At 43.2% G+C, this 25,683-nt stretch overlaps 1 protein-coding gene across 1 annotated transcript in view; it reads right to left on the reverse strand.

The window, feature by feature from the left end:
- MTOR (mechanistic target of rapamycin kinase) overlaps positions 1–25,683 on the reverse strand; it is a gene marked incomplete at its 5' end in the record, with an annotated part of 118,671 nt that overhangs the window by 81,200 nt on the left and 11,788 nt on the right. The window contains 12 exons of the mRNA XM_079696532.1: positions 1,677–1,763; positions 13,466–13,716; positions 15,106–15,235; positions 15,469–15,603; positions 16,308–16,400; positions 16,523–16,612; positions 17,253–17,375; positions 20,556–20,761; positions 21,464–21,679; positions 23,124–23,368; positions 24,229–24,357; positions 25,325–25,511. Of these exons, the coding sequence (XP_079552658.1) occupies positions 1,677–1,763; positions 13,466–13,716; positions 15,106–15,235; positions 15,469–15,603; positions 16,308–16,400; positions 16,523–16,612; positions 17,253–17,375; positions 20,556–20,761; positions 21,464–21,679; positions 23,124–23,368; positions 24,229–24,357; positions 25,325–25,511 (1,892 nt within the window). The remainder of the gene's footprint in view (positions 1–1,676; positions 1,764–13,465; positions 13,717–15,105; positions 15,236–15,468; positions 15,604–16,307; positions 16,401–16,522; positions 16,613–17,252; positions 17,376–20,555; positions 20,762–21,463; positions 21,680–23,123; positions 23,369–24,228; positions 24,358–25,324; positions 25,512–25,683) is intronic.

Consider the following 25,683-nt stretch of genomic DNA (forward strand, 5'->3'; position numbering starts at 1 on the left):
AAGGGAACACTCTTGCACGGCTGGTGGGAATGTAAATTGACGCAGCCACTATGGAGAACAGGATGGAGGTTCCTTAAAAAACTACAAATAGAACTACCATACGACCCAGCAATCCCACTACTGGGCATATACCCTGAGAAAACCATAATTCAAAAAGAGTCATGTACCAAATGGAAGCAACCTAAGCGTCCATCATCGGATGAATGGATAAAGAAGATGTGGCAATGGCAATACAATGGAATATTACTCAGCCATAAAAAGAAACGAAATTGAGTTATTTGTAGTGAGGTGGATGGACCTAGAGTCTGTCATACGGAGTGAAGTAAGTCAGAAAGAGAAAAACAAATACAGTATGCTAACACATATATACGGAATCTAAGAAAAAAAAAAAAGGTCATGAAGAACCTAGGGGTAAGACGGGAATGGAGACACAGACCTACTAGAGAACGGACTTGAGGACGTGGGGAGGGGGAAGGGTAAGCTGTGACAAAGTGAGAGAGTGGCATGGACATATATACACTACCAAACGTAGAATAGAGAGCTAGTGGGAAGCAGCCACACAGCACAGGGAGATCAGTTCGGTGCTTTGTGACCACCTAGAGGGGTGGGATAGGGAGGGAGGGAGGGAGGGAGACGCAAGAGGGAAGAGATATGGGAACATGTGTATATGTATAACTGATTCACTTTGTTATAAAGCAGAAACTAACACACCATTGTAAAGCAATTATACTCCAATAAAGATGTTTAAAAAAAAAAATTGGGGACCAGAGCCTCTTCTCAAACACTGTTGCAGGGACGTCCCTGGTGGTGCAGTGGTTAAGAATCCGCCTGCCAATGCAGGGGACACGGGTTCGAGCCCTGGTCCGGGGAGATCCCACATGCCATGGAGCAACTAAGCCCGTGTGCCACAACTACTGAGCCTGCGCTCTACAGCCCGCATGCCACAACTACTGAGCCCGCGTGCCAAAACTACTGAGCCCACGTGCCACAACTACTGAAGCTGTCGCGCCTAGAGCCCGTGCTCCGCAACAAGAGAAGCCACCGCAATGAAAAGCCCATGCATCACAATGAAGAGTAGCCCCAGCTCGCTGCAACTAGCGAGAGCTTGCACAGCAGCAACAAAGACCCAACGCAGCCATAAATAAATAAACTTATGTACTTAAAAAAACCACAACACTATTACAGTCAGAAGGCGGCATTTATGCTTTTGAAGGTAGCAGGGAAAAGCATCACCTTCTTCCTCAGAGCCTGACAGCAGTCCATCGTATTTAATGGCCCCAGGAAAACCCAATCCCCAATCCGCTCTTAAGGCCATGGTTTTACAGGCAGGAAGGAAGAGGACTTTTGAGAGAACAGTAAAGCACTGTTGTGATGTTAAAGTGAAAGTGCTGTGCTGTGTGCGAGGCAAAGAACTCCAGTTTATTTCTGGCAGGACAGTTCCTTCAGGATTTCTCCTCAGACTTTACAGCTTGAACTCTTGTACCTGGGAGCCTGTAGCGAGAGCCTCTCCACCCCCTTTCATAATCCAGTGGGATACCTTGCTCCACTTTTTATCCTCAGGTTATAACGGCTCTATGATGACCCATGAAAAAAACGTCCACATCATCCAAACCTGCTGCTGAATGCTCCTGGACCCAAACAGTGAGGAACGGGCCAAAGCATTAATTTCTACTCACTCTCATGAGTGTGACTATTTCATCCATGTAAGGCCTGATGTGGCTCTTCACAAAGGACACCAACATTCCCAGCTGCTGGAACAGAAACTGAAACAGAGAAGAGGTCAGCAAGTTGGCACCACGAAGGAGGTAGAACTCCCAGGCTTACCCCAAGTGCACGCTAATGAATAAAGACAACTATGGAATCGGTTTCTGCACCACCCTTTCTTCTGAGAATAAGCTTCAAAGAATGAGACTTAAAACCATCGGTGGTAATGGTGGTGAGGGCTGAAAAATATGTCAGTGGCTTTACTCACCAGGTGAGGCAGTTTCTGCTCAGCAGGGGCTTCGGGGCCAGACTAGCTGTTCTGAACTGTTTCTGTTACCTACTAGCTTTGTGACCTTCATTTAATCTCTCTGCACTCAGCCTCTTCTGTGGGAAAATGGGAGATAACAGTTCTTGTCTCATAGGCTTGTGGTAAGAGCTAACTGGGCTAATACCTGGAAAGCACTAGGACAGGGACACAAATACTGTTAGATGCCCAATGAACATCATCTATCATTGAAGGATTTCTGGAGTCACTGAAAACTTAAAAATGGACATGAAATTTTTAATTAACTGTAGATGTATCTTTTGTTTATTCAGTCTTAATTCACTACCACTTACTTTCTAAAATAAATACAGCTAACTATTATGGGTATTGTGGTTCACTTATAGTAATTAACTCAATTAATTAGGTCTTAATTAATTAGTTAATTGTGTCTCTAAGAAACTGTGGGGACTTCCCTGGTGGCGCAGTGGTTAAGCATCCACCTGCCAATGCAGGGGACACGGGTTCGAGCCCTGGTCCAGGAAGAGCCCACACGCTGCAGAGCAACTAAGCCCGTGCACCACAACTACAGAGCCTGGGCTCTAGAGCCTGTAAGCCACAACTACTGAGCCCGTGTGCCACAACTACTAAAGCCCGTGCGCCTAGAGCCCATGCTCCGGAACAAGAGAAGCCACCACAACGAGAAGCACGCACACCGCAACGAAGAGTAGCCCCTGCTCGCCGCCAACTAGAGAAAGCCCGTGTGCAGCAACAAAGACCCAGTGCAGCCAAAACAAATAATAATAAATAAAATAAATTAATTTAAAAAGAAAAGAAAGAAAGAAACTGTGAACCAAAACAGCAAGCAAACTGAGAGAGGGCTGGGATTAGGAGATTCTAATTAGGTTGGTATCTTGCAACTGTTAAGAGATGCCATTCACGAAATAAAGTTGGGAATAAAGACGGCTTAGGTAAGAGAAATCCCGACTCCTTTCCAGGTTAAAGATGTCTTCAGGGTGTAGTTTTTATTTTGTTATGATCCTCAGATAGTGCTACATGTCAATATCAAGTCGCAAATCATACTGTAAACCTCCCTTTCCCCCTCACCGCCCCCCAATTTTTATAGCTCTCTATGCCTTTGCTGCCCTCCATTAACAAGAATAATTTCGTACATATGTATTTTCACCCTTATCCACATTTTAAAACTTGGGTAAGTTGGGGAAAAATAAAAAGTATGTTTCAAATAGTGAGTAATGGACTTACAGAACTCATTACCTGGAGAGGTGAGACTGACAGGACACATAGGACTGGGCTCAAAGAGAGTTTGGACTAATTTCTAAGGACAGGGACACCAGTGGCTTCTAAGGGGGTTAGAACCTGGTCTCACATGGCACACAGGTTCAACTCAGTAGAGCCACCCCTACCTATCTCCTGGGTACCTCCTCATGGAATCACTGCTGACAGTTTTTGTGAAATGGTCCCTACGAAAGTATATTACAGAGATCAAGGGACAGGAGACTCTAAAATACAATGGTTTTTGAGATAAACGTTTGTTATGCAGAACCTGAAAGAAGGTAGAAAATCTAAACTGGAGGAAAAGCAGGGCATCGGGGATGGCAGGTCAGGGGAAACCCTGAGACAAAAGGACAAAAGCCTCCTGATCCTTGCTGTCACTTCATATGAGGTGTCCATGGGGCAGCCTCTCGGTGGCTGATTCATAAGGGTCAGTGGATACACCCAGGCAGGTGGCTCATCCCCAGGGAGGGGGCCCGAGTAGCCACCTCATTTCTTCTCCCTTAGATTCTTTCACAAGCTTTTTTCTCTTTGCCCTCCTGAACATTAGTATTTTAAAAGAACACGTAGTTTTGTTCCTGAAAATATGGTGGGTTAGATGCCCTCCTAAATCCCCTTGCTATGAAAAGCCTAAAAGTAATGCATAAAAGATAAACGTTGTTATTAGATTATCAGAACTGAAACTTTCACATAAAGCCAGACCTTCAAAAAGCTACATATCAAGAAAAATGGTGAAACCTCCTAACCCCAAATCTGTCCACTGGCAAAGGAGACAAAGTAATCTGTGAGTCTTGATGTGAGGTCTAGGTAGGAAAAAAAAGCCTTCCTAAGAGCTTGTAATTTCAGGCCACTCTCATATGAGTTTAGGGCGTTATTTTAACTACCTGTGTGGCCTGAGAAACTCTAAGCCAAGACACTAACTAAGAGTTCTCCTAGACCACCTGGTAGAAGCAAATGCAAGCCCTCTCTGGAGAGACGTAACTTCAGAGCAGATATTCCAGTATTAACTGCTCCAGGGGAAGTCCAGCTGAATATGATGCATGATCCAAAATTGTAAAACTCATAAGGACAGACTTACAGACTTGCTGCGAGTATGACTCAGCAGAAACAATAAACAACAGAATTAGACTCATCAAAAACCTTATGTATATTGGAATTATTGGATAGAAAATATAAAGTAAACCTGTTTAAAATGCTTAAAGGAATAAGAGAATAAAAAAAATGAGTAAGGGGGCTTCCCTGGTGGCGCAGTGGTTAAGAATCTGCCTGCCAATGCAGGGGACACAGGTTCAATCCCTGGTCTGCGAAGATCCCACATGCCGCAGAGCAACTAAGTCCACGAGCCACAACTGCTGAGCCTTCGCTCTAGAGCCCGTGGGCCACAACTACTGAGCCCGTGTGCCTAGAGCCTGTGCTCCACAACAAGAGAACCCACCGCAGTAAGAAGCCCGCGCACCACAATGAAGAGGAGCCCCCGCTCGCCGCAACCAGAAAAAAGCCCGCATGCAGCAACAAAGACACAACGCAGCCGAAAATAAAATAAATAAATAAATAAAAAATTTAAAAAAATGAGTAAGGAACAAGATGCTATCAAAAATACTAGGCATGTTTGAAAGAACCTAGTATAACTTTAGAAATTATAAAATGTAGTAGGAACTAAAAACTCAATGACAGGTCAAAAAGACATAGCTAAAGAATCAGTGAATAGAAAATGGATGTGAAGACATATCCAGAATACATCTCTGAGAGACAAAGATGAACAACACGGATAAGAAACTAAGAGACATTAAGGACAGAGTGAGAAGCTCTAAATGTTGAATCTAATTCTGGAAGGAAAAAATAGAAGGGTGGAATCCTCACATTCAGAAAGCCCACAAATCCCCATCAGGATAAGAAAGAGAAATGCATATCTAGACTTACAATAGTGAAACTTCAGGACAACCAAAAAAATGAGAAGATCTGAAACAGCCATAGAGAAAAGGGAGATTACATGAAAAGGAATCATAATTTCTCAACAGCAACAAAAGAAGTCAGAAAACAGTGGGATAATATCTACAGCTGAAGGACAACCCAGAATTGTATTCTCAGCTAAATAAAGATTTTATAAGAGGGTGAAATAAAGATTTTTTTCAGATAAACAAAAACAGAGCATTTACTTTGATGGATGCTCAGAAAAAGAATTTGCCTTAGAGAGAAGGAAAATGGTCCTAGGAGGAAGCTCTGAGATAGGAGACAGAAATGAAGTGGCAAAAGGGATAAATATAAAAACTGTCTGCATAAAATAACAGTAACATTTAATTTGGAGTTAAAAAAAAGTGACACTAGATAATAACATAAGAGGGAAGGGAGATACAATACTTTGATCAGTCATTCTAAGTTTTATATATTGTTCAGGGAAAGGATGGAGACAATGACTAATTTCAGACTTTGTTAAATAAGGTATGCAAGTCAACTTTTATGGGTGAAGAAGATAAAATTGGATGCATTCCTCATACTGTACACTGGGACATATTCCAAAGAGCTCAAAGATCTAAATGTAAAAGGTGAAGCCATTTAAGTACAAGAAGAAATAGAGGTGAAAATGATGTATACACAAAGCTTTTCACTGCAGGATTATTTTAAATATCAAAGACTGGAAAAACACAGTCATCAATAGGGACTGGTCAAATAGCTGTGGCATGTTCACACAATGAAGTACCAACTGCCTCTAAAGGAATGAAGACATTCTCACTATACTGCTATGGCATGAACTCCAGGATATGCTGCTGTGAAAGTGGAAAAAAGTAAGATTCAGAAAGTTTATACTATGTTATTCTTCTAAGGAAGGAAGGTGGGGGAATATATTTCCTTATATTTTCAAAAATAAACACTGAAAAGATAAATTTAAAAACTGATAAAACTGGTTAGCTTAGGGGGAAGTGTGGTAGGCAGAATTTCGGTACCCAAAAAGGTCCATGTCCTAATCCCTAGAACCTGTGAATAAATTACTTTACATGGCAAAGGGGACTTCTGCAGATGTGATTAGGGAGCAGGACTGAGATGGGGAGGTTATCCGGGTGGGCCCAATCTAATCACAGGAGTCCTTAAAAGCAGAGAACCTTTCCTGGTTATGTTCAGAGAGAAAGATTTGAGGGAAAAAGGAGAGTCAAAGAGATACAATGTTGCGGACTTTGAAGATGGAGGAAGGAGGCCAAAGAATGCAGGCAGCCTCTAGAAGCTAGAAAAAGCAAGGAAAGGGGTTCCCCCTAGAGCCTCCAGAAAGGAACACAGTCTTAATGGCACCCTGACTGTAGTTCAGTATGATCTATGCCAGACTTATGACCTAAAGAGCTGTAAGATAATCCATTTGTGTTGTTTCAAGTTACTAAATTGGTGGTGATTTGTTATAGCAGCAATAGTAAATGATAGAAGAAGGAAGAAACAAGGTGTAAGAATGGGGAGGGAAGCTAGTAGTCCTTGCTGAATATATCTTATTTTATAGTTTTGACTCTTGAGTTATGCTAACGTCTTACATAACTAGAATGAAAGTTAAATTAGAAAAACTCACAAGAAATTTCTAAAAATTGAAAATAAAGAGGAACAAATGAGTTTAACTATAAACCAAGTTGGTTGCACAATCACTCAAAGAATTATTTCAAGTGCCTTTGAACACAGTATCTTGGTGTATATCCCCAACAAGACACATCCTGAAAACAATAACAAATTGCAAAAGACCTTGAACTGCATTCAGTACTCATATTGTTAATACTAATACTGGTCATATACTATTTATATGTATACAAAAATACATATATTTTGCAAGATAAAGCAAGAAATTACGGAGACGTCAGAACCAAGGAATCAAAGTTTTCAGTGTAACAGAAAAGAGATACAAGTATAAAATCAAAGAAGTAAAAACTCTTTAATCTTAAATCTGAATTGGAAATATCAGTATTAAGTTATGTATTACTTTTTCCTTTTTAAAAATTATTACATATTTCTAGTTCTGTTCACTGAGAAGACCTAGAAACAATGACACACCAGCAGCAATGAGCACCCTAGCACACAAACTGCAGTCTCTAAGTTCCACCTCTCACTTGAAGAAACCATAGCTCCTTGGAAGTGGCTATGTCTAGGCTTGAGTGAAGTATACTTGCTAAGTCTGAAATAGCTTTTTTTTGCCAGAAAGAAAGAAAGTGATCAAAGACTAAGATTACTGGGCCATGTTAAAAGAACATAGAGCCAGGTTGAGTGGGATGATTAGATCATTAAAAGAAGACTGTCTTCAATGAATAGAAACACTAGATAGATGGACAGATATCCATGAGTTGTTAATGATACTCCAAAAAATGGCAGGGGGTCGAGGGGGGTGCCTGGGTTACTTTTAAGAGGTTGCAAGGGACTTGATTCATTATTCTGAAAAACTGATGAATAAAAGGAAAGAATCATGCATTTATTCTGCCTTTCCTGCACGAACTATCCATCACATTAACTAAACAGTTGATGACACAGAGTTCTTTATAGGTGATTTCTAGTTTATAAATCCAGAAGGAATAACAGAATTAGAAAACCGCCATTTTGCAGTTGCTATTCAAATAATGGTTCTAGGAAACAATTATCAATAAACGATAAAATGACTGGGAGAAAGGCTGATGGTGAACGCAGAATCACAGCACCTGAATCCTCTGGTTAACCTTCACATCACTAGAAGTGGATCATCTAGAAAACATCTGCTTATTAAATGTTGAAATAGGAAGTATATGGTACCACCTATGAAGTATTTCCTGCCGAAAGAATAGAACCTGAATCTAATCAAGCCTCTAAATTTAACCGGTTTACAAAAAAAACTTAAAAGACATCTTGAAGATACAATCAGCCAAGTCCAGAATGGAAGATTATGTACGACAACTGACCTGGTTTCTTCCACAAACACATGGCACGGAAAGAAAAACAGTGAGGGAAAAGGGAGAAGATACAGAAAGAGAATTAGACATGTCAACCAAATGCCATGTTATCTGGATTCTGATCTGAATAACCCAATGTAAAAAAAAACTTTAAGACAAACAAGGATATCTGAAGAAGGACTGGTATTAGATTATATTAAAGAATTTTCATTAATTTTGTAGGTGTCGTAATTGTGGTTATATAAGGAAAAAAAGAATTGAATGGTGAAATAATGTTATCTGGAATTTGCTTTAAAATACCCCAGAAAGAAAGTGTGTGTGTGTGTGTGTGTGTGTGTGTGTGTGTGTGTGTTGGGGGTAGGGGTTAACAAGATGAAACCAAACTGATAAAATAATTGTTGATGAGTATGAGAATTTGATATAAATTGTCTACTATCTGTTATGGTTAAAATATTCCATTACAAAATGTTTAATGAAATTAAAGGTGGCCAAAGAGTAGAGGGCAAAAGATAAGAAAATGAAAGCTCAATCAAGCCCAAAAAAGACAGAAAAGAAAGAAAATAAATACACAAAGTAGGACAAAAATAAAGCACGATGTAAGATGATGGAAATCAACCTAAATTTATCAGCAATCACAATAAATGTAATTGGATTGAATGCACTGATGGAAAGACAAAGATTTTCAAATTAGATTAAAAAGATAATCTAGCTATATTATTATATAAATTATTATGAAATACCCATCTAAAGCAAAAAGTCATAAGACAGTCAAAAGTGAAAGGATAGGGCTTCTCTGGTGGCGCAGTGGTTGAGAATCTGCCTGCCAATGCAGGGGACACGGGTTCGAGCCCTGGTCTAGGAAGATCCCACATGCCACGGAGCAACTAGGCCCGTGAGCCACAATTACTGAGCCTGCGCGTCTGGAGCCTGTGCTCCGCAACGAGAGGCCGCGATAGTGAGAGGCCCGCGCACCGCGATGAAGAGTGGCCCCCACTTGCCACAATTAGAGAAAGCCCTCGCACAGAAACGAAGACCCAACACAGCCAAAAAAAAAAAAAAAAAGTGAAAGGATAAGAAAAGACATACATCTCCAAAAAAAGCTGGTATAGCTAAATTAACATAAGGCAAAATAAATTTTAAGGTATTATTAAAGATAGAAAGGGTCATTGTAAAATGATAAAAGATTCAGTTTACCAGGAAGATATGATGATTTAAAATGTGTATGCACCTAAAAATATAATCCCCAAAATATAAAGAATTGACTAGAATTGACTACACTGAGAAATTAATAAATCCATCATTATAAAAGGAGATTTTTATCTCACTTCTCTCAGTACTTGATAGATTAAGCAAACAAATATTAACAATACAAAATATTTGAACACAGCAAGTTCAAATCTAATTAACATATGTAAAATCTTGTGTAAAACATTAGCAAACACACCCCATTCACAAGCATAAAGGAAATATTAACCAAAAACAATCAAGCATTAGACTGTTAAGGCAGTTTCAGCACACATCAAAGAGTCATAAACCCAAGGCAATTAAGTTAGAAACCGATATCCAAGAAAGAAATTTAAAATCCCATGTTTGCAAATTAAAATATCCACTTCTAAATAACGCAATGATGAAAGAAATCATAACAAAGATTGGAAAATACTTATTTCTGAACAGTAATGAAAATATTACATTATTATTCATCAATAAAAAAGGAATGAACTACTGACACATGTTACAGCATGGACGAATCTCAAAAGTGAAAGAAGCCAGACACAAAAAACTACGTATGCTTCCAATTCTACGAAATGCCCAGAAAAGGCAAATCTACAGAGACAGAAAGTAGATTAGTGGTTGTCTACGGTTGGGATAGGAATGGAAAATGACTGCAAATGGGTAGGAGGTTTCTGTTGGGGTGATGGGAATTTTCTAAAATTAGATTGTAGTGATGGTTGCAACTTTGTAAATATACTAAAAATCACTGAATTTTACTTAAGAAGGGTAAATTTTATGGTATATAAATTTCATCTCAATAAAGTTTTAAAATGCAATTAAACAATACTTGGAGTTAAATTTACAGCCTTAACAGATTACATTTAGGCAAGAAGAAAGATCCTCCATTGATGAGCTAATATTCAAACAATAATTTTTTTAAAAAAGCAGAAAAAAGAAAATAGGAAAGTAATAGTAAAGAGCAGATTAATGACATAGAAACAAAGATATGAGATAAGAGAAACAAAGGCAAAAGTTGGTTCTTTGAAAAAGAAAAATATGATGACAAATCTCTAGCAAGAAATTAAAATGTAAAAGAACAGGGCTTCCCTGGTGGCACAGTGGTTGAGAGTCCGCCTGCCGATGCAGGGGATGCAGGTTCGTGCCCTGGTCCAGGAAGATCCCACATGTCGCGGAGCAGCTAGGCCCATGAGCCATGGCCGCTGAGCCTGTGCATCTGGAGCCTGTGCTCCGCAATGGGAGAGGCCACAACAGTGAGAGGCCCACGTACCGCAAAAAAAAAAAAAAAAAAAAAGTAAACGAATAGTGAACAAGTTCATGCCAATAGGTTTATTACTTAGATAAAACAAATAATTTCTTAGAAAAATGTGACTGAAACTGTCTCAAGAAGAAACAGAAAAGCTAAACAGATCTTTGAACCTATAGTTTAAAAAAAAAATTACAGGTTAATTCCACTCAGGAATACAGATGCAAAAATTCTAAATTAAATATTAGATATAAAATCAATGTATTAAAAAACTGTATCATAACCAAAATGGTTTTGATACAAGATATCAAGGATGCTTCAGCATTAAAACATATATCAATGTAATTAAATATATTAACATGTTAAAAGAGAAAAACCAAATGATCATTACAAGAGATAAAGAAAAGGTATTTGATAAATCTAATACGCATTCATGATAGAAACTCTTTAGCAAATAAGACTGTAAGGGAACATTTATAACCCTTGTGGACCTACAGACTTGTCATACAGAGCGAAGTTAAGTCAGAAACAGGAAAAAAAATATACCATATGCTAACACATATACATGGAATCTAAAAAATAAAATAAAATGGTTCTGATGAACCTAGGAGCAGGACAGAAATAAAGACGCAGACGTGGAGGATGGACTTGAGGACACGGGGAGGGGGAAGGGTAAACTGGGAAGAAGTGAGAGAGTGGCACGGACATATATACACTACCAAATGTAAAACAGATAGCTAGTGGGAAGCAGCTGCATAGCACAGGGAGATCAGCTCGGTGCTTTGTGACCACCTAGAGGGGTGGGATAGGGAGGGTCCGAGGGAGACGCAAGAGGGAGGAGATATGGGGATATATGTATAGCTGATTCACTCTGTTATACAGCAGAAACTAACACAACATTGTAAAGCAATTATACTCCAATAAAGATGTTAGTAGAGAACAAACGTATGGATACCAAGGGGGAAGGGGGGGTGGAGTGGAATGTATTGGGAGACCGGGATTGACATATATACACTATTGATACTATGTATAAAATAGATAACTAATGAGAACCTACTGTATAGCACAGGGAACTCTACTCAGTGCTCTCTGGTGACCTAAATGGGAAAAAATCCAAAATAGAGGGGATATATACGTATTCATATAGCTGATTCACTTTGCTGTACAGTAGAAACTAATACAATATTGTAAAGCAACTATACTCCAATAAAGATTTAAAAAAAACCCTACAGCAAACATTATATTTAGTGATGAAATCTTAACACTAGTCCCATTAAAATCAGGAACAAGATTAAAGGTTTCCACTATCACAGAGTCTAATCAGCACTGCAGTGAAGGTCCTAGGAAAGCAGTAAGGAAAAGTAACAACTGCTTTACCGACCAAAACAAAAAAGCCAAAACTGTTTTTTATTTTCTGCAGACTATATGATTAGCTAGAGTGAAAACCTGGGAAAATTTACAGGTAAATTATTAGAATTAATAAGAATTCAATGAGCTTGATTATGTAAAAATAAAATGCGCTTGTATATTCCAGGCAGAAAATTAGAAAATATACTTTCTAAAAAAAATACTATTTCCTCTGAATGTACCTCAAATTGAGTATGTAATCACAGAAGAAAAAATAATTAATTCCAGGATCTTTAAAACGCAGTACTCTGATCATACACCTTGTGGAATACTTTCTAAGAATAGTAGGAACTGCAAAGCCACCTTGAACTGTATTCAGTAGGATCACGGTTGGTAGTGGTACAGGTATGGTAATCACAGAACCACCGTGCGTGCTCTATGGTTCAGAGAAAAAAAAAGAAAAAAGAGAGAGAGAGCAAGAGAGAGAAAGAGGGAGGGAAGGGGGGAAATTCTTCTTTACAGAAAAATGCCAGCTATTAAAAATAGAAGGAGGGGCTTCCCTGGTGGCGCAAGGGTTGAGAAACCGCCTGCCAATGCAGGGGACACGGGTTCGATCCCTGATTGGGGAAGATCACACATGCCGCAGAGCAACTAAGCCTGTGCGCCACGACTACTGAGCCTGCGCTCTAGAGCCCATGAGCCACAACTACTGAAGCCCACGCACCTAGAGCCTGTGCTCCACAACAAGAGAAGCCACTGCAATGAGAAGCCTGCACACCGCAACAAAGAGTAGGCCCCGCTCGTCGCAACTAGAAAGAGCCAACACGCAGCAACGAAGATCCAACACAGCCAAAAATAAATTTTAAAAAGTCATTATTTTGCAACCAACGTGATAATTGATTCCAGCAAGGATCATCAATGGTGGCTAAAATCATTGGGTAAAAGGTAGCTGGGGAACAGGACAGTCACACAGTCTCAAAGTATCACCCCACACATTACTTAATGACTAAGGAAAAAAGGTAACTTTACAATGGAGATATCTGATACATACCAACCTCACCATGTGCTCAAACTTAGGACCAACAATAATTGGACAAACTGACATTATGAAGCATTGTAACTGCACCTCTGTAGTATTCCCACTAAGCGTTTGACTTAAATCTAATCATGCCGAAGCAACCAGAAATCCACTGTGGGATATTCCACCAGATTACTGGACTGCACGGTAGATTACGAAGAGTAACAATACTGTCCCCCCGCCTCCCCTCCAGCCACTCATCTTTTAGCCATTTTGAGGTATAAAACAGGAAGTTGAGCTGAACTGATTACACCTGTACACTTAGGTGTTAGAAGTTCAGGGGGAGGAAAGGCATTAGGCGTAACGGCCAGCAGAGTACACTATTAGGAAGCTGGGGCACAGATGGACTTTGCATGCAGGCGTGGCTCGGAGCACGGAGCAGGGAGCAGGGGGGAGCAAGGGCTGGGGGTTTACCCACTTACTTCCCGGATGGCCCCGTCACAAACTCGAATGACATTCAGGAATGTGGGCATGACCTGGGGCAGGAACTGCACACACTTGAGCCCCAGGGACTTGAAGATGAAGGTGATGGCCTGGACGACCATGGTGTGATGGTGAGAGAGGGACTGGTCTCGGAAGATGCGCATCAGGGCCACCATGGACACGGCTGGGTAGAACTCGTCCAGAGGCAGGTTCCCCATGTTGACCAGCATCTCACTGGTGCTGTAGTCAGCTAGGACCAAACAAAGGTGAGGATCACGAGCTATACATGACTCTGACTTTGTACGAAGCATGGTTACCGACAAACAAAAAAAACCTCCTGATGGTCACCAGCATTCATATCTCTCTGCCTGCTATACTCTTAACACCATTGGGAATACCAGGTATATTAGGAGCCAGTGAGTAGGCTCTCACCATGAAGGACAAACAGTTTTTGGCTTGTCTATTATCTAAACTACAAAAGCCTAACACAGTACATGACGGGTTTTCTTTAAATTGCTATGTTTAATTTAGCTTCTTACCATTCCAGTTCACAACTTCAGTAGCTGAAACCATCAATAAAAAGTTACTCCGCCAAATGAAAATAAAGGGGATTAAATTAGGCAAACATCTGTTCAGCAGCTGCTTGGTTCCCCTAGGGAATTCAGAGGAGTTAACAACAAATGCTACCTGACCTGAACAACAAGGATCTCAAGGACTGGGGGTGGAGGAGGGTATGGAAGGCGGGGGAAGTGGGGGAGGGTATGCGGGTGGGTGGAGGTTTAACAGCACAATAAGGACGCTAAGAATCAGAACATCCAAGAGACTGGATGACTGGCACTGCTGAGGACAGAGGAAAGGCTGGAGGATGTGGCTCAGGCTCTGCTCGAAGGCTGTGGGTCTGACAGGATTAACATTGCAGGCACACTTCTCTCATATACAGAACAAACTGGAAGCAGTATGATCCCATCCACAGAGTTCAGAAACAAATTATTTTATTTGGGGAAAATAACATTTTGCTGAACTAGATGGGAGAACCACTACTGAACTTTCACACTTTGAGAAATACGCCTGCCCTGATGGACACTGGGTTAAGCCTGCATCCCCACACCCTACCCAATCTCTTAGGCTACTTATCTAAAGACAAAGGAGCTCTAGGCTAGACCACTTGATGGAAGAAAGAGCCCTGGATCCTGATTGCTACTAGTTTTTCCACACCCTCTGAGCCTTAGCATCAGATTTCCCTATCAATTAAAACACGGAGAATAAATTCTACCCTCTTCCTCCTTGGGTGCCATGGGAATAGAAAACATCAAAGATGCACCAACAAAGAATGACAGATGAACAAGGGTGATGGGGTGATAATTCACGTCTCTCTCATCAGCACCAAAGAGTGACTACAGACATAGCCTGTTGACCTTTAACAAAGAACCTGGACAAACGGGAAGACTGGACACACTGGGAAGCAGCGCCCCTGCTGTGACTCAAGAGGAAACTACTGACGTTCCATTCAAAAGTCACGAGGTGAGTCAATATGCAATAATTTCACAGTTATCCAGCCCAAGGCTCTTTCTAAACACAGCCAGTGAGGGCTTAGTGAGGCAAGAACTTGGCAAGCCACTCAAGGTTCTCCTCAACTTACAGGAATCCTGACTTGACTTGGATTCTGACAGGCTGACAGCAGAAGCATCCCGGGACTGGTCGATCATGCCAATGTTCACTTTGTGCTTGTACGGATCCAAGGCCCCCAAGAGCCCTAACACACGGATAGCCTGCGAGGGAAAGGGGAGGGGAAAAGAACACATTCACCGCAGCACCCGACTACCACAGCTCTCGCGGATACTCATGTTCCATGATGCCCAATTCACATCCCACCACCAGCTACAGGGACAAAACGGAGAGGGACAGGAAGCCGCATCAGTACTGTCAGAGCACGTTAATGACGCAAACGTCTCTCCATTCTCCCAGCAAAGTCTTTAAACACCAAGTTTGCGGTGTTTCCTACCTCTCGCCGTGTACCCTGGTTCTGCTCAGTCTTCAGGAAATTCAGCAGCACCTCAAGCAATGTGGGGTACTTCCTGTAGGGCTCCACCACGTAGCCAGTGCTGGCCACCAACTGTCCCAGGGTCCACAGAGCCACCTGAACAGGCAAAAGATCACATGGTTTGTAGCGCCAGTAAGAGAGAAAAGAAAGCATACTCCGTACTCTTCATTAAATGGTTATAACAAAGTGTTAGAGGCTATTACAAGAAAAGAATGCCCAGTAAAGGCACTAACCATAAACCAAAATCCTGAGAGCTGGGACATAAAAACAAGGCTACAAACCCACACAACAATCGCTGGATCAAAGGTAAAGAACAGTCCCGCCTTTCTCAGGAAGTATATAGTTCTTCTATACCCCGGATGATTGACAGGAGAAATCGGACTCAAAAGGAAATTAAGGTTGTTCTTACTTTCAGTCTAGTCACCTAATGACCTCGATGACCAAAGTGAAGCCAGGGCCGGGGGAGGGTGAGCTGAAGCTCCACTTCCCTCCACAACCAGAGGCCAAGACTCTCTGTTTCCCGTTAGGGGCCGGGGCTCTGATAGATGACCTGCATTTTTTTTTTTTTTCCTGTCTAGAGGAAATGGCACTGGTCAGCCCTGATACTGACGGTGACTCTGGGTCAGGATGAAAGCTAACTCTAGCTCCAAGTCTTTCTTCTTTTTACTCAGTCAACAAATATTTCTGAGTACCTACTAGTGCTAGGCTTTACTGGCTGGGCACACTAAGGTGACTGAGAGAGACGAGGTCCCTGGCCTCATGGGGGCTATCCTTCTCAAACACAAAGTAGTGGTACTCGCCTGCCTTTTGGCCAACAGAGAGGAGTCCTGGAGCATGTCCATGATGATAATAAAAAGTTCATCAACCCACTTCCTCATTTCTAGGCCACTAACCTACAAAATGAAAAAAGGAAGTGGTAGATAGCATTAGAAATTATGGCATTAAGAAGTATTTTGACTTCATTAGAGGTGAAATAATTCTTCCCATCCTATGGAAAAAGCAGTTGTCCCCTTACCTGAGCCAACTCTCCTATTGTAGCCAAGACATTATTGATCACACCTGGGTTTGGATCAGGGTCTGGATCTTTCAGTTTCAAAATTAAAGCCTATGGAAAGAAGGTATGAGAAAATGAATGCTGGTTAGAGTCTACTAGAAAACTTTTTTTCACATAAGTAAAATTCACCCAAGAGACCATCTCAGTCATAGATAAATTACTTGTAAGGCTTTACGAATCCAGGATTCCTCTGGAATGTGGATTCTTAAGCCTTTGTCCATACTGCACACAAGCCTGACGTATGATGGAACTGGGAAGTGCCATGATCTACAAACATTTCCCATGCCTTCTCTAAACTGTATCTGTGTGATCATGTACCCAGATTCACATAAGTTGTGAAAGACTTCACATAAGTCTAACATAGACTTGAAGGTTGACTCAGATTTTAAAGCTCAATTTTTCTTCATTTTGGGGGAGCTACTTTATGCCGCTATCTTACTTCTCCTCTCCAAGCACATTGGATGAGGTGCTTGAAACATCATATCTTATCTCTTAGAAGGAGAGCCCTTTCCTGCAACTGGTGAGATCCCTGGTATTCTTGAACTGAGGGTGCTTGATGTGGCCCTTGTCTGTGAGCCTGGGACCAAAGAAATTATCTACTTTGTTCAGTGTACCAGTGAGCACCGAAACACTCCCATCATCCCAAGACATCCTGGAGAGAAAGTACCAGTCTCTGTCTGTTGCACATTACCTTCAGAATAGGCTCCATGTAGGGGCGGATGAGCCGGGGGGCATTGGAGACCAGGTGCCCCAGCATGCGGGCACTCTGTTCCTTGATTCTTCCAATGCCGCTGTGCTCCAGCTCTGTCAAAATCTGTAGGGAAGAAAGGCTTACTACGACTACGGCAGAGGAAATTCGAGAGGGACTGTGTGTTTGAAGCGAGAATGAGGCACGGGACTAGAGGAAGGAACCAGAACTCCACTGCGGATCAAGGAGCTGCTAGATACTCCACAAGCAAGGCCATCTCTGCAGCTCACAGAACAGTCCTGGATACAGCAGTGACCGGAGGAAAAACTGAAACCGGCCCTTTCTCCTTCTGTCACAGTACTCCAAGGTCCCTCAGCCCTCTGCAAAGCATAGCTTTTAACAGTGTAGACAGTCACAGAAGACGGAGAAAACCAACAGGGCTGGCTGTGAGCAGGGTTTTGCAAAAATAAAGAATGAAGCGGGGGGCTTCCCTGGTGGCGCAGTGGTTGAGAGTCCTCCTGCTAATGCAGGGGACATGGGTTCGAGCCCCGATCCAGGAAGATCCCACATGTTGTGGAGCAACTAAGCCTGTGAGCAACAACTACTGCGCCTGCACTCTAGAGCCCGTGAGCCACAACTACTGAGCCTGCGTGCCACAACTACTGAAGCCCACGTGTCTAGAGCCAGCACTCTGCAGCAAGAGAAGCCACCGCAATGAGAAGCCTGCGCACCGCAACGAAGAGTAGCCCCCGCTCGCCGCAACTAGAGAAAGCCTGCGTGCAGCAATGAAGACCCAATGCAGCCAAAAAATAAAATAATTTATTAATTGAAAAAAAAAAAAGAATGAAGGAAGGGCTCTCTGCAAGAAAAATATCTGTACAGACAGCAAATCACTCAGAGTGCATATAAATAATGACAATGGAATCGAAGACTAGTCAGAACAGCTGTGATGTGGAAAGAAATACTGATGCTCAGTTGTGGTTTTGGGCATCTCTAGACAAACCCAAACAGTTAGGGATCATATCAATAGAATCCCCTTGGACCTTAATGAACAGAGATAACATGTGCGATCTAACTGACACGCTGAAAACACCAGCAAATCAGCACGTTATGCTCCTGGTGACACAGACATAAACAACTTAATATAGACAGACTTCTGGAGAGCTGAAGTTGCCAGAAGGAAATCTCTGCACAGTGGGAAAAGTGAGAAACAAAGCTCGTGTTAACTCAGCTACCCAAAGGAGTCGTCTCCAATTTACTGTTATGTTTTGTCTCACATTATTGATTTAATAATCCTGATTTCCTGGACCCCCTTGGCAGTCTGTTTTCACCTGGTCACAGCATACAGCAGTGAGAGGGGATGGAGAAGGATTCTGAGAACAGAAGCATAACTTCAAGAGATGGCTGTCTGCAGGGAAATGGGTACCAGTGAGGAGAGCACAACTCTCTGGGACAGTGCAGGGCCAGATCAAACAGCCCCCAATTTACTCCAGAGCCAAAGAGCGCCACTGCACCCTAATAACAATACCCAATGCCCACCTTGATGAGCAAGACACCAAGAATAGATCAAAGCACATTTAGGTAAGGTCCCTTACCAAGGCATGAAAATGTACAATTCAACTTGGGGAAATCTGTATCAAAGTTTAAAAACAAGAAAAATTATTAAAAATTTTTTCCCAAGCTGTACTTGTTTTATTCATTCCCTTTGCTAGTAAAGTGTTTGTACATTTGCTGCATTCTGTTAAAACAGAAAAGATAAAATAAAATAAAATTCTGGAGTTTCAAGGGCTAAGCTCAGTACATAGTAAATTCATTTACTGATGCTTCACAATTTCCAGTATCAGAAAAACGGATAGCCTGATAGCTTACTATAAGCTTCTTGAGGACACAGCCCATGCCTGCCTTGTTCACTGGCATGCTTCCAGAACCCAGCAGTATTTGGAGCACAGAAGGTGCTCAAAACATCTATTGTCTGAATGAACGTACTGATATTCTCATTAGGAGATATTTCTCTATCAAGCTTATTTAGCATGGTTTGAGCCGGCAGGCTCAACAATGATTTCTTTTCCTTCCCCAAACGTTAGCTATTTCAAAAAGACTTAAAAGGATAGGCACTCCTAACACGGGCCAGCAGTTAAGGAGTGAACCATTAGGCTAAAAACACAAGTGCCAACCTAAGTATAATCTTTTAATTTGTTCACTGATGATATAACTCACAGTCACTTTTTTTTTTTTTTGCGGTACGCGGGCCTCTCACCGTTGTGGCCTCTCCCGTTGCAGAGCACAGGCTCCAGATGCGCAGGCCCAGCGGCCATGGCTCACGGGCCCAGCCGCTCCGTGGCATGTGGGATCTTCCCGGACCGGGGCACGAACCCGTGTCCCCTGCATCAGCAGACGGACTCTCAACCACTGCGCCACCAGGGAACCCCTCACAGTCACTTTAATTATGATAGACTGTGAATAAATGACATTTCTTTAGGGCAGAAGTTATATTAATAACTTTCTATGTTTAAGTTCTTTATATGTTATGAAAAGTGTTTATTTCAAAAGAAACCATGGGGAGGATCATGAAGCAGAGGATGTGGTGGGGACAGGATGGAGTCGGGGGACAGTAGATGACCAGGTGAGCCACACTGAGACCCAGAAGAGGTGGGTGGAAATAACTTGAGGCAGGAAGGGCTGGACTCTGTGCATCGTCCACAAGGCAGCCAGAGAACTTACTCGGCCGGGTGAAGACAAGAACCAGAAGACAGGCTTCAGCAGGAAATGGAAATCCCACCAGCTCTAGCAGCAATGCCAACCCGCATCTACCCGAGGCTCTAGTCCAAGCAGCTTAGCTTGGCATGTCACATTACTTAGGAACGACAGCCAGGGACCACAGACCAGGGGCAAGATGATGAGAAACAGTGCTGGAACCGTTCCCGTATCTGGCCCCTGTGCCTGGCCTGGCATCAGCAGAAGCAGGAGCGGAAGGATCGCGAGGCGCTGGGCAGACTGACACCACCTGCAGCAGAGGCAGTGAAGAGGGGCAAGGAACGGACTCGCTGGTGACTTCCCAGGAAAAAGGAAGAGCCATGTGAGAGGTTAGCTTCCGAGTCACGCTGACAAGAGGCTTATGAGGTGATAAGCACTAGAACCGCAATTACCAAGCCGGGAAAACACGTGGGCTCTTCGAGCCAAATGTGGCTTCTACCAGGCATCTCGCTCTTTCTCTCCCTTCCTCCTCCTCAACTCTCGTTCCCCAAAGCACACTCACGATGAACGTGCGTTCCCCACTACCGCGAGGTGTGACCGTCACATCCTTACTTGGATGAGCATCTTGCGCAGGAAGGGCATGACGAAGGCGGGGTTCATGCTGCTGAGCCGGCCCACGGTGCAGATGGCCAGCTCCCGGATCTCAAACACCTGGTCATTCAGGGCCACAAACAGGGCCTGCAGATTCTCTGCCTGGGCCAGGTGTGCGTCAAAGCGCTCATCCAGGGATGCCAAGACACAGTAGCGGATGTCGGGGTCTGCAAGAGCAATTGAGCCTTTCAGTGCCTCTTCACTCCTCTCCTCCCTCCAGTCCTTTCCCAGTTTCTGCTTCCACTGCCATCAGCCTAGGGAGAGGATTCCAGACACCCTTCTCTCACCAAACCTGTCATTTTTTTCTCTACTCACAGGAGCAAAGATAATAGAATTTTTTAAAAAAAATAAATTATTTATTTATTTATTTTTGGCTGCGTTGGGTCTTCGTTGCTGCGCGCGGGCTTTCTCCAGTTTTGGTGAGAGGAGGCTACTCTTCGTTGCAGTGTGTGGGCTTCTCACTGCGGTGGCTTCTCTTGTTGCAAAGCATGGGCCCTAGGCTCGTGGGCCTCAGTAGTTGTGGCACACGGGCTCAGCAGCTGTGGCTCGCGGGCTCTAGAGCGCAGGCTCAGCAGCTGTGGCGCATGGGCCCAGCTGCTCCGCGGCATGTGGGATCCTCCCGGACCAGAGATCAAACCCATGTCCCCTGCAGTGGCAGGTGGATTCTTAACCCCGTGCCACCGGGGAAGTCCAAGATAATAGAATTTAAGGCCGATTATCTTACAGCAATAGGCTGGCATAGCCAAGCCTAAGGCTTTGCCAGAGAAAATGCTGGACATCAGCTTGTTGAGGCCATGAAAGGAAACTGGCTACTTCCAACTGCCCCAGGCACCTACACTTCCCTAGACTGCCTCCGTCTCAAACTTTACCAGGATCTGTTATCCCGACCACGAGCAGTTTGCTGAGCACATCCGCCACCACTTGCACTGCGGTCTGGCTAACCACGTGAGCGTGGCCACTGATGAGGTGGACAGAGGGCGTGAGCAGGCGGGAGCAGGTGCGGGCGGCTTCCATGCGGATCTCCTTGTGCTCGCTGTTCAGGAAGTGATCCGCACAGTGGCGGACAAACTGGGTCAGAGAGTGGCCTGGATACAAAGGCAGAGAGAAGACAGAATAAACACTGCTGTTTTGGACAGCAGGTCTGCAACTCGCTAGCTGCATTTTCCATTCCATGGCTACTAATTTAATTTTCAACAAGATACTGACCAGCAAGATACTGACCCCAAACTCTTCTCTTAAAAAAGTAACAAATGATCTTCCAGTGAGCAGAAAGGCAGAAGGGAGGTGGAAAAGGAGCTGGGAGACATACAAAAGGCATTTCCTCCCTGCCTCCATCCCAATCCTTTATTTCCTTCAAAAAGTGAATTATTTTGTTTCATTCAGACCCAGCCCTTTATATTCTCAGAGAGTAAAACAATTTTTGATCAAATTTACCTCGTCTATTTTAGTTCCCAGATTTAAATACCAAAAAGAGAGTTTGATATAGGCTGGGTTTAAATATAGCTACTTTCTATTCCTTAGAAATAGATTGGGAGGAGATATGGGGATATATGTATATGTATATGTATAGCTGATTCACTTTGTTATACAGCAGAAACTAACACACCATTGTAAAGCAATTATACTCCAATAAAGATGTTAAAAAAAAAAAAAGAGAAAAGAAATAGATTATCCTGGGTGTTAATCCGTGTAAATGGAGGAACTGCAACAGGGAAACTACCGATGCTGCAAGTACTCAGACAGCACGTCTATGCTTTTTGTACTTGTTTGTTTCCCTGGAGCCTTAACCAATACCACCTACACAATCTTACATTTCAAAAGTGTCCATTTTTCTCTCCTGAAACGTATCTCCCTAAGGCATTATTGTGGGTTTATCGGTAGCTTAGAATTCCAAACGGAACTACACAGTACAGCAGTCTTGGAAATCACACCCCCACCGGAATGAAAATACCCCCAAGCCATGCTTATACATTTTAAAGAATTCAATACCATCTCAGCCAAAGGGAGGTGACACGGTGAGGGGGATCCATCTCTGCAGCATTAGCTCCTTGGATCAATGCATACTTTTCCTCAACACCATCTGCCCCCACCCCCTTTTCCTTTGTCTTTGTATGGGACAAAGAAACAAACGGTAGGAATTAACCATATACGGAAAGACTATAAAAGGATGAGCTGCTGTACAATCAGCTACCCTGTCTCCAGGACAAGAGCCAGGAATTCTAGGCACCCTCATGCTTTTCTCGAGGTTCCCAGTATCACTGACTATCCTGGCAAGAGCCACCGCAATTTCTTGGTTTTTAAAAAAATTTTTTTTAAATTTAATTTTATTTATTTTTTTATACAGCAGGTTATTAGTCATCTATTTTATACACATCAGTGTGTACATGTCAATCCCAATCTCCCAATTCATCCCAGCACCCCCCTCCACCACCACTTTCCCCCCCTTGGTGTCCATATGTTTGTTCTCTACATCTGTGTCTCTATTTCTGCCCTGCAAACCGGTTCATCTGTACCATCGCAATTTCTTACCTTCAAATTCAAAACTGCCAAGAGTTCGGAGGGCAAGGGTAATGCTGCCCACATCGCTGGCCTCAGGGAGGGTCGTGAGGCCAGGGGAAGCCAGCTGATGGGCCAGGCCCTTGGGCATGCCTGGGTGCCGGAGGGGTTTGTGCATAAGGACCAGGGACAGCATCTTCAGGAGTCCATCTTGGATGTCCTTTTTCAGCTGTGGAATCTGACGGCTCAGGTCGTAGAGCACAGCTGTGAGGGCAGGGCTGAGGAAAAGGAAACCAGTCACATAAGGGGCTGGATATATGACATTTGGTCTGGTCTTGGGAAGAAACAGCCCTTCTTGTCCAGCAAGGGGATCGGACCCCATCCCTGCTTAGTCTTTAAAGCAGAAAGGATACAATGAAATAGAATATATATCTTAAACTCTCTTGGCCTGATCCCATATTTCAAAACAATCTATGATTTTCTGGGTTTTGCCTTGAGAGAACTTGTTTACTGTAATTCAGTCCCTATGGAAAACCAAGTCTCAATAAACAACCTGGGAAGCAGATTGAGAGCATCGTCCTTATTTTATAGATGAAGAGAACAAAAGTGTAGGGAGCTTAAGCAATTTGCCCATCATAATATAAATGATAGCTGCAAACATTAACGGAGCACTTTTTTTTGGCCACGCCACATGGCTTGTGGGATCTTAGTTCCCCAACCAGGGATTGAATCAAACCCGGATCTAGGCAGTGAGAGCACTGGGTCCTAACTACCGGACCGCCAAGAAATTCCCAGTGGTGCATTTCTTATACACCCTGCACTGTACTAAGAGTGGCTATTTCGTGAACTCTTTCACTTAATCCCCACGACAAACCTAGACCATAGGAACTGCTACTGTACCCACTTTTCAGACTAGAAAGCTGAGGCTCAGAGAAGTTAAATAATTTATTTACGATCACCCAGCTAGATAGTGATGAAACCTGGATTTGAAACTAGCCTATGAGTTTAGTGTGAGCTATCCTACCTATCCAATTTAATGTGTAAATAGCCACGCCTCGCTCTTTAAACACAGACCCAGGACTGTGGCTCAAGCCTCATACTACCCAAGCCGGGGACAGCTCAGGTGCCCGACACCCACCTCAGTCCCACCGCCAGCATGGGCTCCAGCAGCTCCTTGATGTCCTGCTGGATGCCCGGCCCCATCGCTCGGGCCAGCATGCTGATGCAGGTAAACACTGTGGCATCCACCTGCATTGCCTTCTGTCTCCTGCAGAGAACCGAAGAGTGGCTAGTTTAGACATAATGGCATTTTGTGATACCCTACCTCAAAATTACCTTGGGGCAAGGAGGGCAGGTTACCCAGGCGGGGCCACCCCATGTGGGTGTGCAGGTTACCTACTGCACAGTCCAGGGGCCCATCACACTGTAGTCACTGCAGACTTGGATATTTAAAACAAATGACCAGCAGATGGCAGTAAAGTCTCTCGAGGAAGGGGCCCCACTTCAGAATTCACACAAAAGGCACCATGTGGGTTAGTGTGGTGCTGGCCAAGGTCCCTATTTAGGAAGCAAACTGAACAACGTGCACATCGGGGACCACGAGTGCAGGGCACAGCCATCATATGAGAAGAAATTCTTCTCCCTATGAGGAGAAGGCTGGGCTTGAAACGGGCGAGGCTCATTAATTCACCAGCGCAAGCCTCGCTACTAACACACAGGGAACAATGAAGACACGATTCTAATGAACACGGACCTCCTAAGACTTAGAGGAGATTCCCCAGCCTCACCACCTTGCAGGGTGCTGAAGGTCTTTCTCATATTTTATTCACTGGGACGTTTCAAGAGGTAGGATAATGTATCCAACTTCAATGATAAAGAAAAACGTGACCATTAGGTCCCCTCAGTTCCAGTCTAGGAACCCTCGCTTTAGTTGTTATCAAAATCAGACCTTTGAAAGCCAGAGAAAAGAACAAAACTAGGAGATTCCCAGTAAATAATATCGAGAACAGCACCGGTATCTAACATGTTCACAGGTATTCAACCTCCCCAAATATTTACATCCATGTCACTTCATCTGGGAAAGGCTGGAACTCAACTGAGGAAGGGCTATTCGTTATATGATTTGCTGGTTAATGACGCAGAGAACAGGCTTCAGCTCCATGGAAACTGGGATGGAGCATCCTCCCTCTCCAACCAAATGGGGTGGAAGATGAAATCATAATAGAGATGCTTACTTATGGGCAAAGTCCTTAGGAGGCAGGGCTGCTCGGATGATGTCCAGCACACGAGGTAAATAGACCTTAAACTCAGACCTCACAGCCACAGAAAGTAGCCCCAGGGCTTGGAAGGCTGCTGTCCGTTCCTTCTCCTTCTTGACACAGCTTAGGACATGGTTCATTGTATCCTGGAGGTACTGGGTATCTGAGCACAGAAACGACAAAGTGTATATGGCTCAAGGTGAGGGGTGGTCTACATATGAAAGGTCAAAGTTCCTATAAAACACTTAAATTTAAGAATAAATTAAGAAAGCTTGTTGGAAAGATATTAAGAAGAATTTAGAGAATGCACTAACCAAACTCTTTGCTTGATAATC

This window comes from Hyperoodon ampullatus (genome assembly GCF_949752795.1).
Source record: "Hyperoodon ampullatus genome assembly, chromosome: 2".
NCBI lineage: Eukaryota > Metazoa > Chordata > Mammalia > Artiodactyla > Ziphiidae > Hyperoodon > Hyperoodon ampullatus.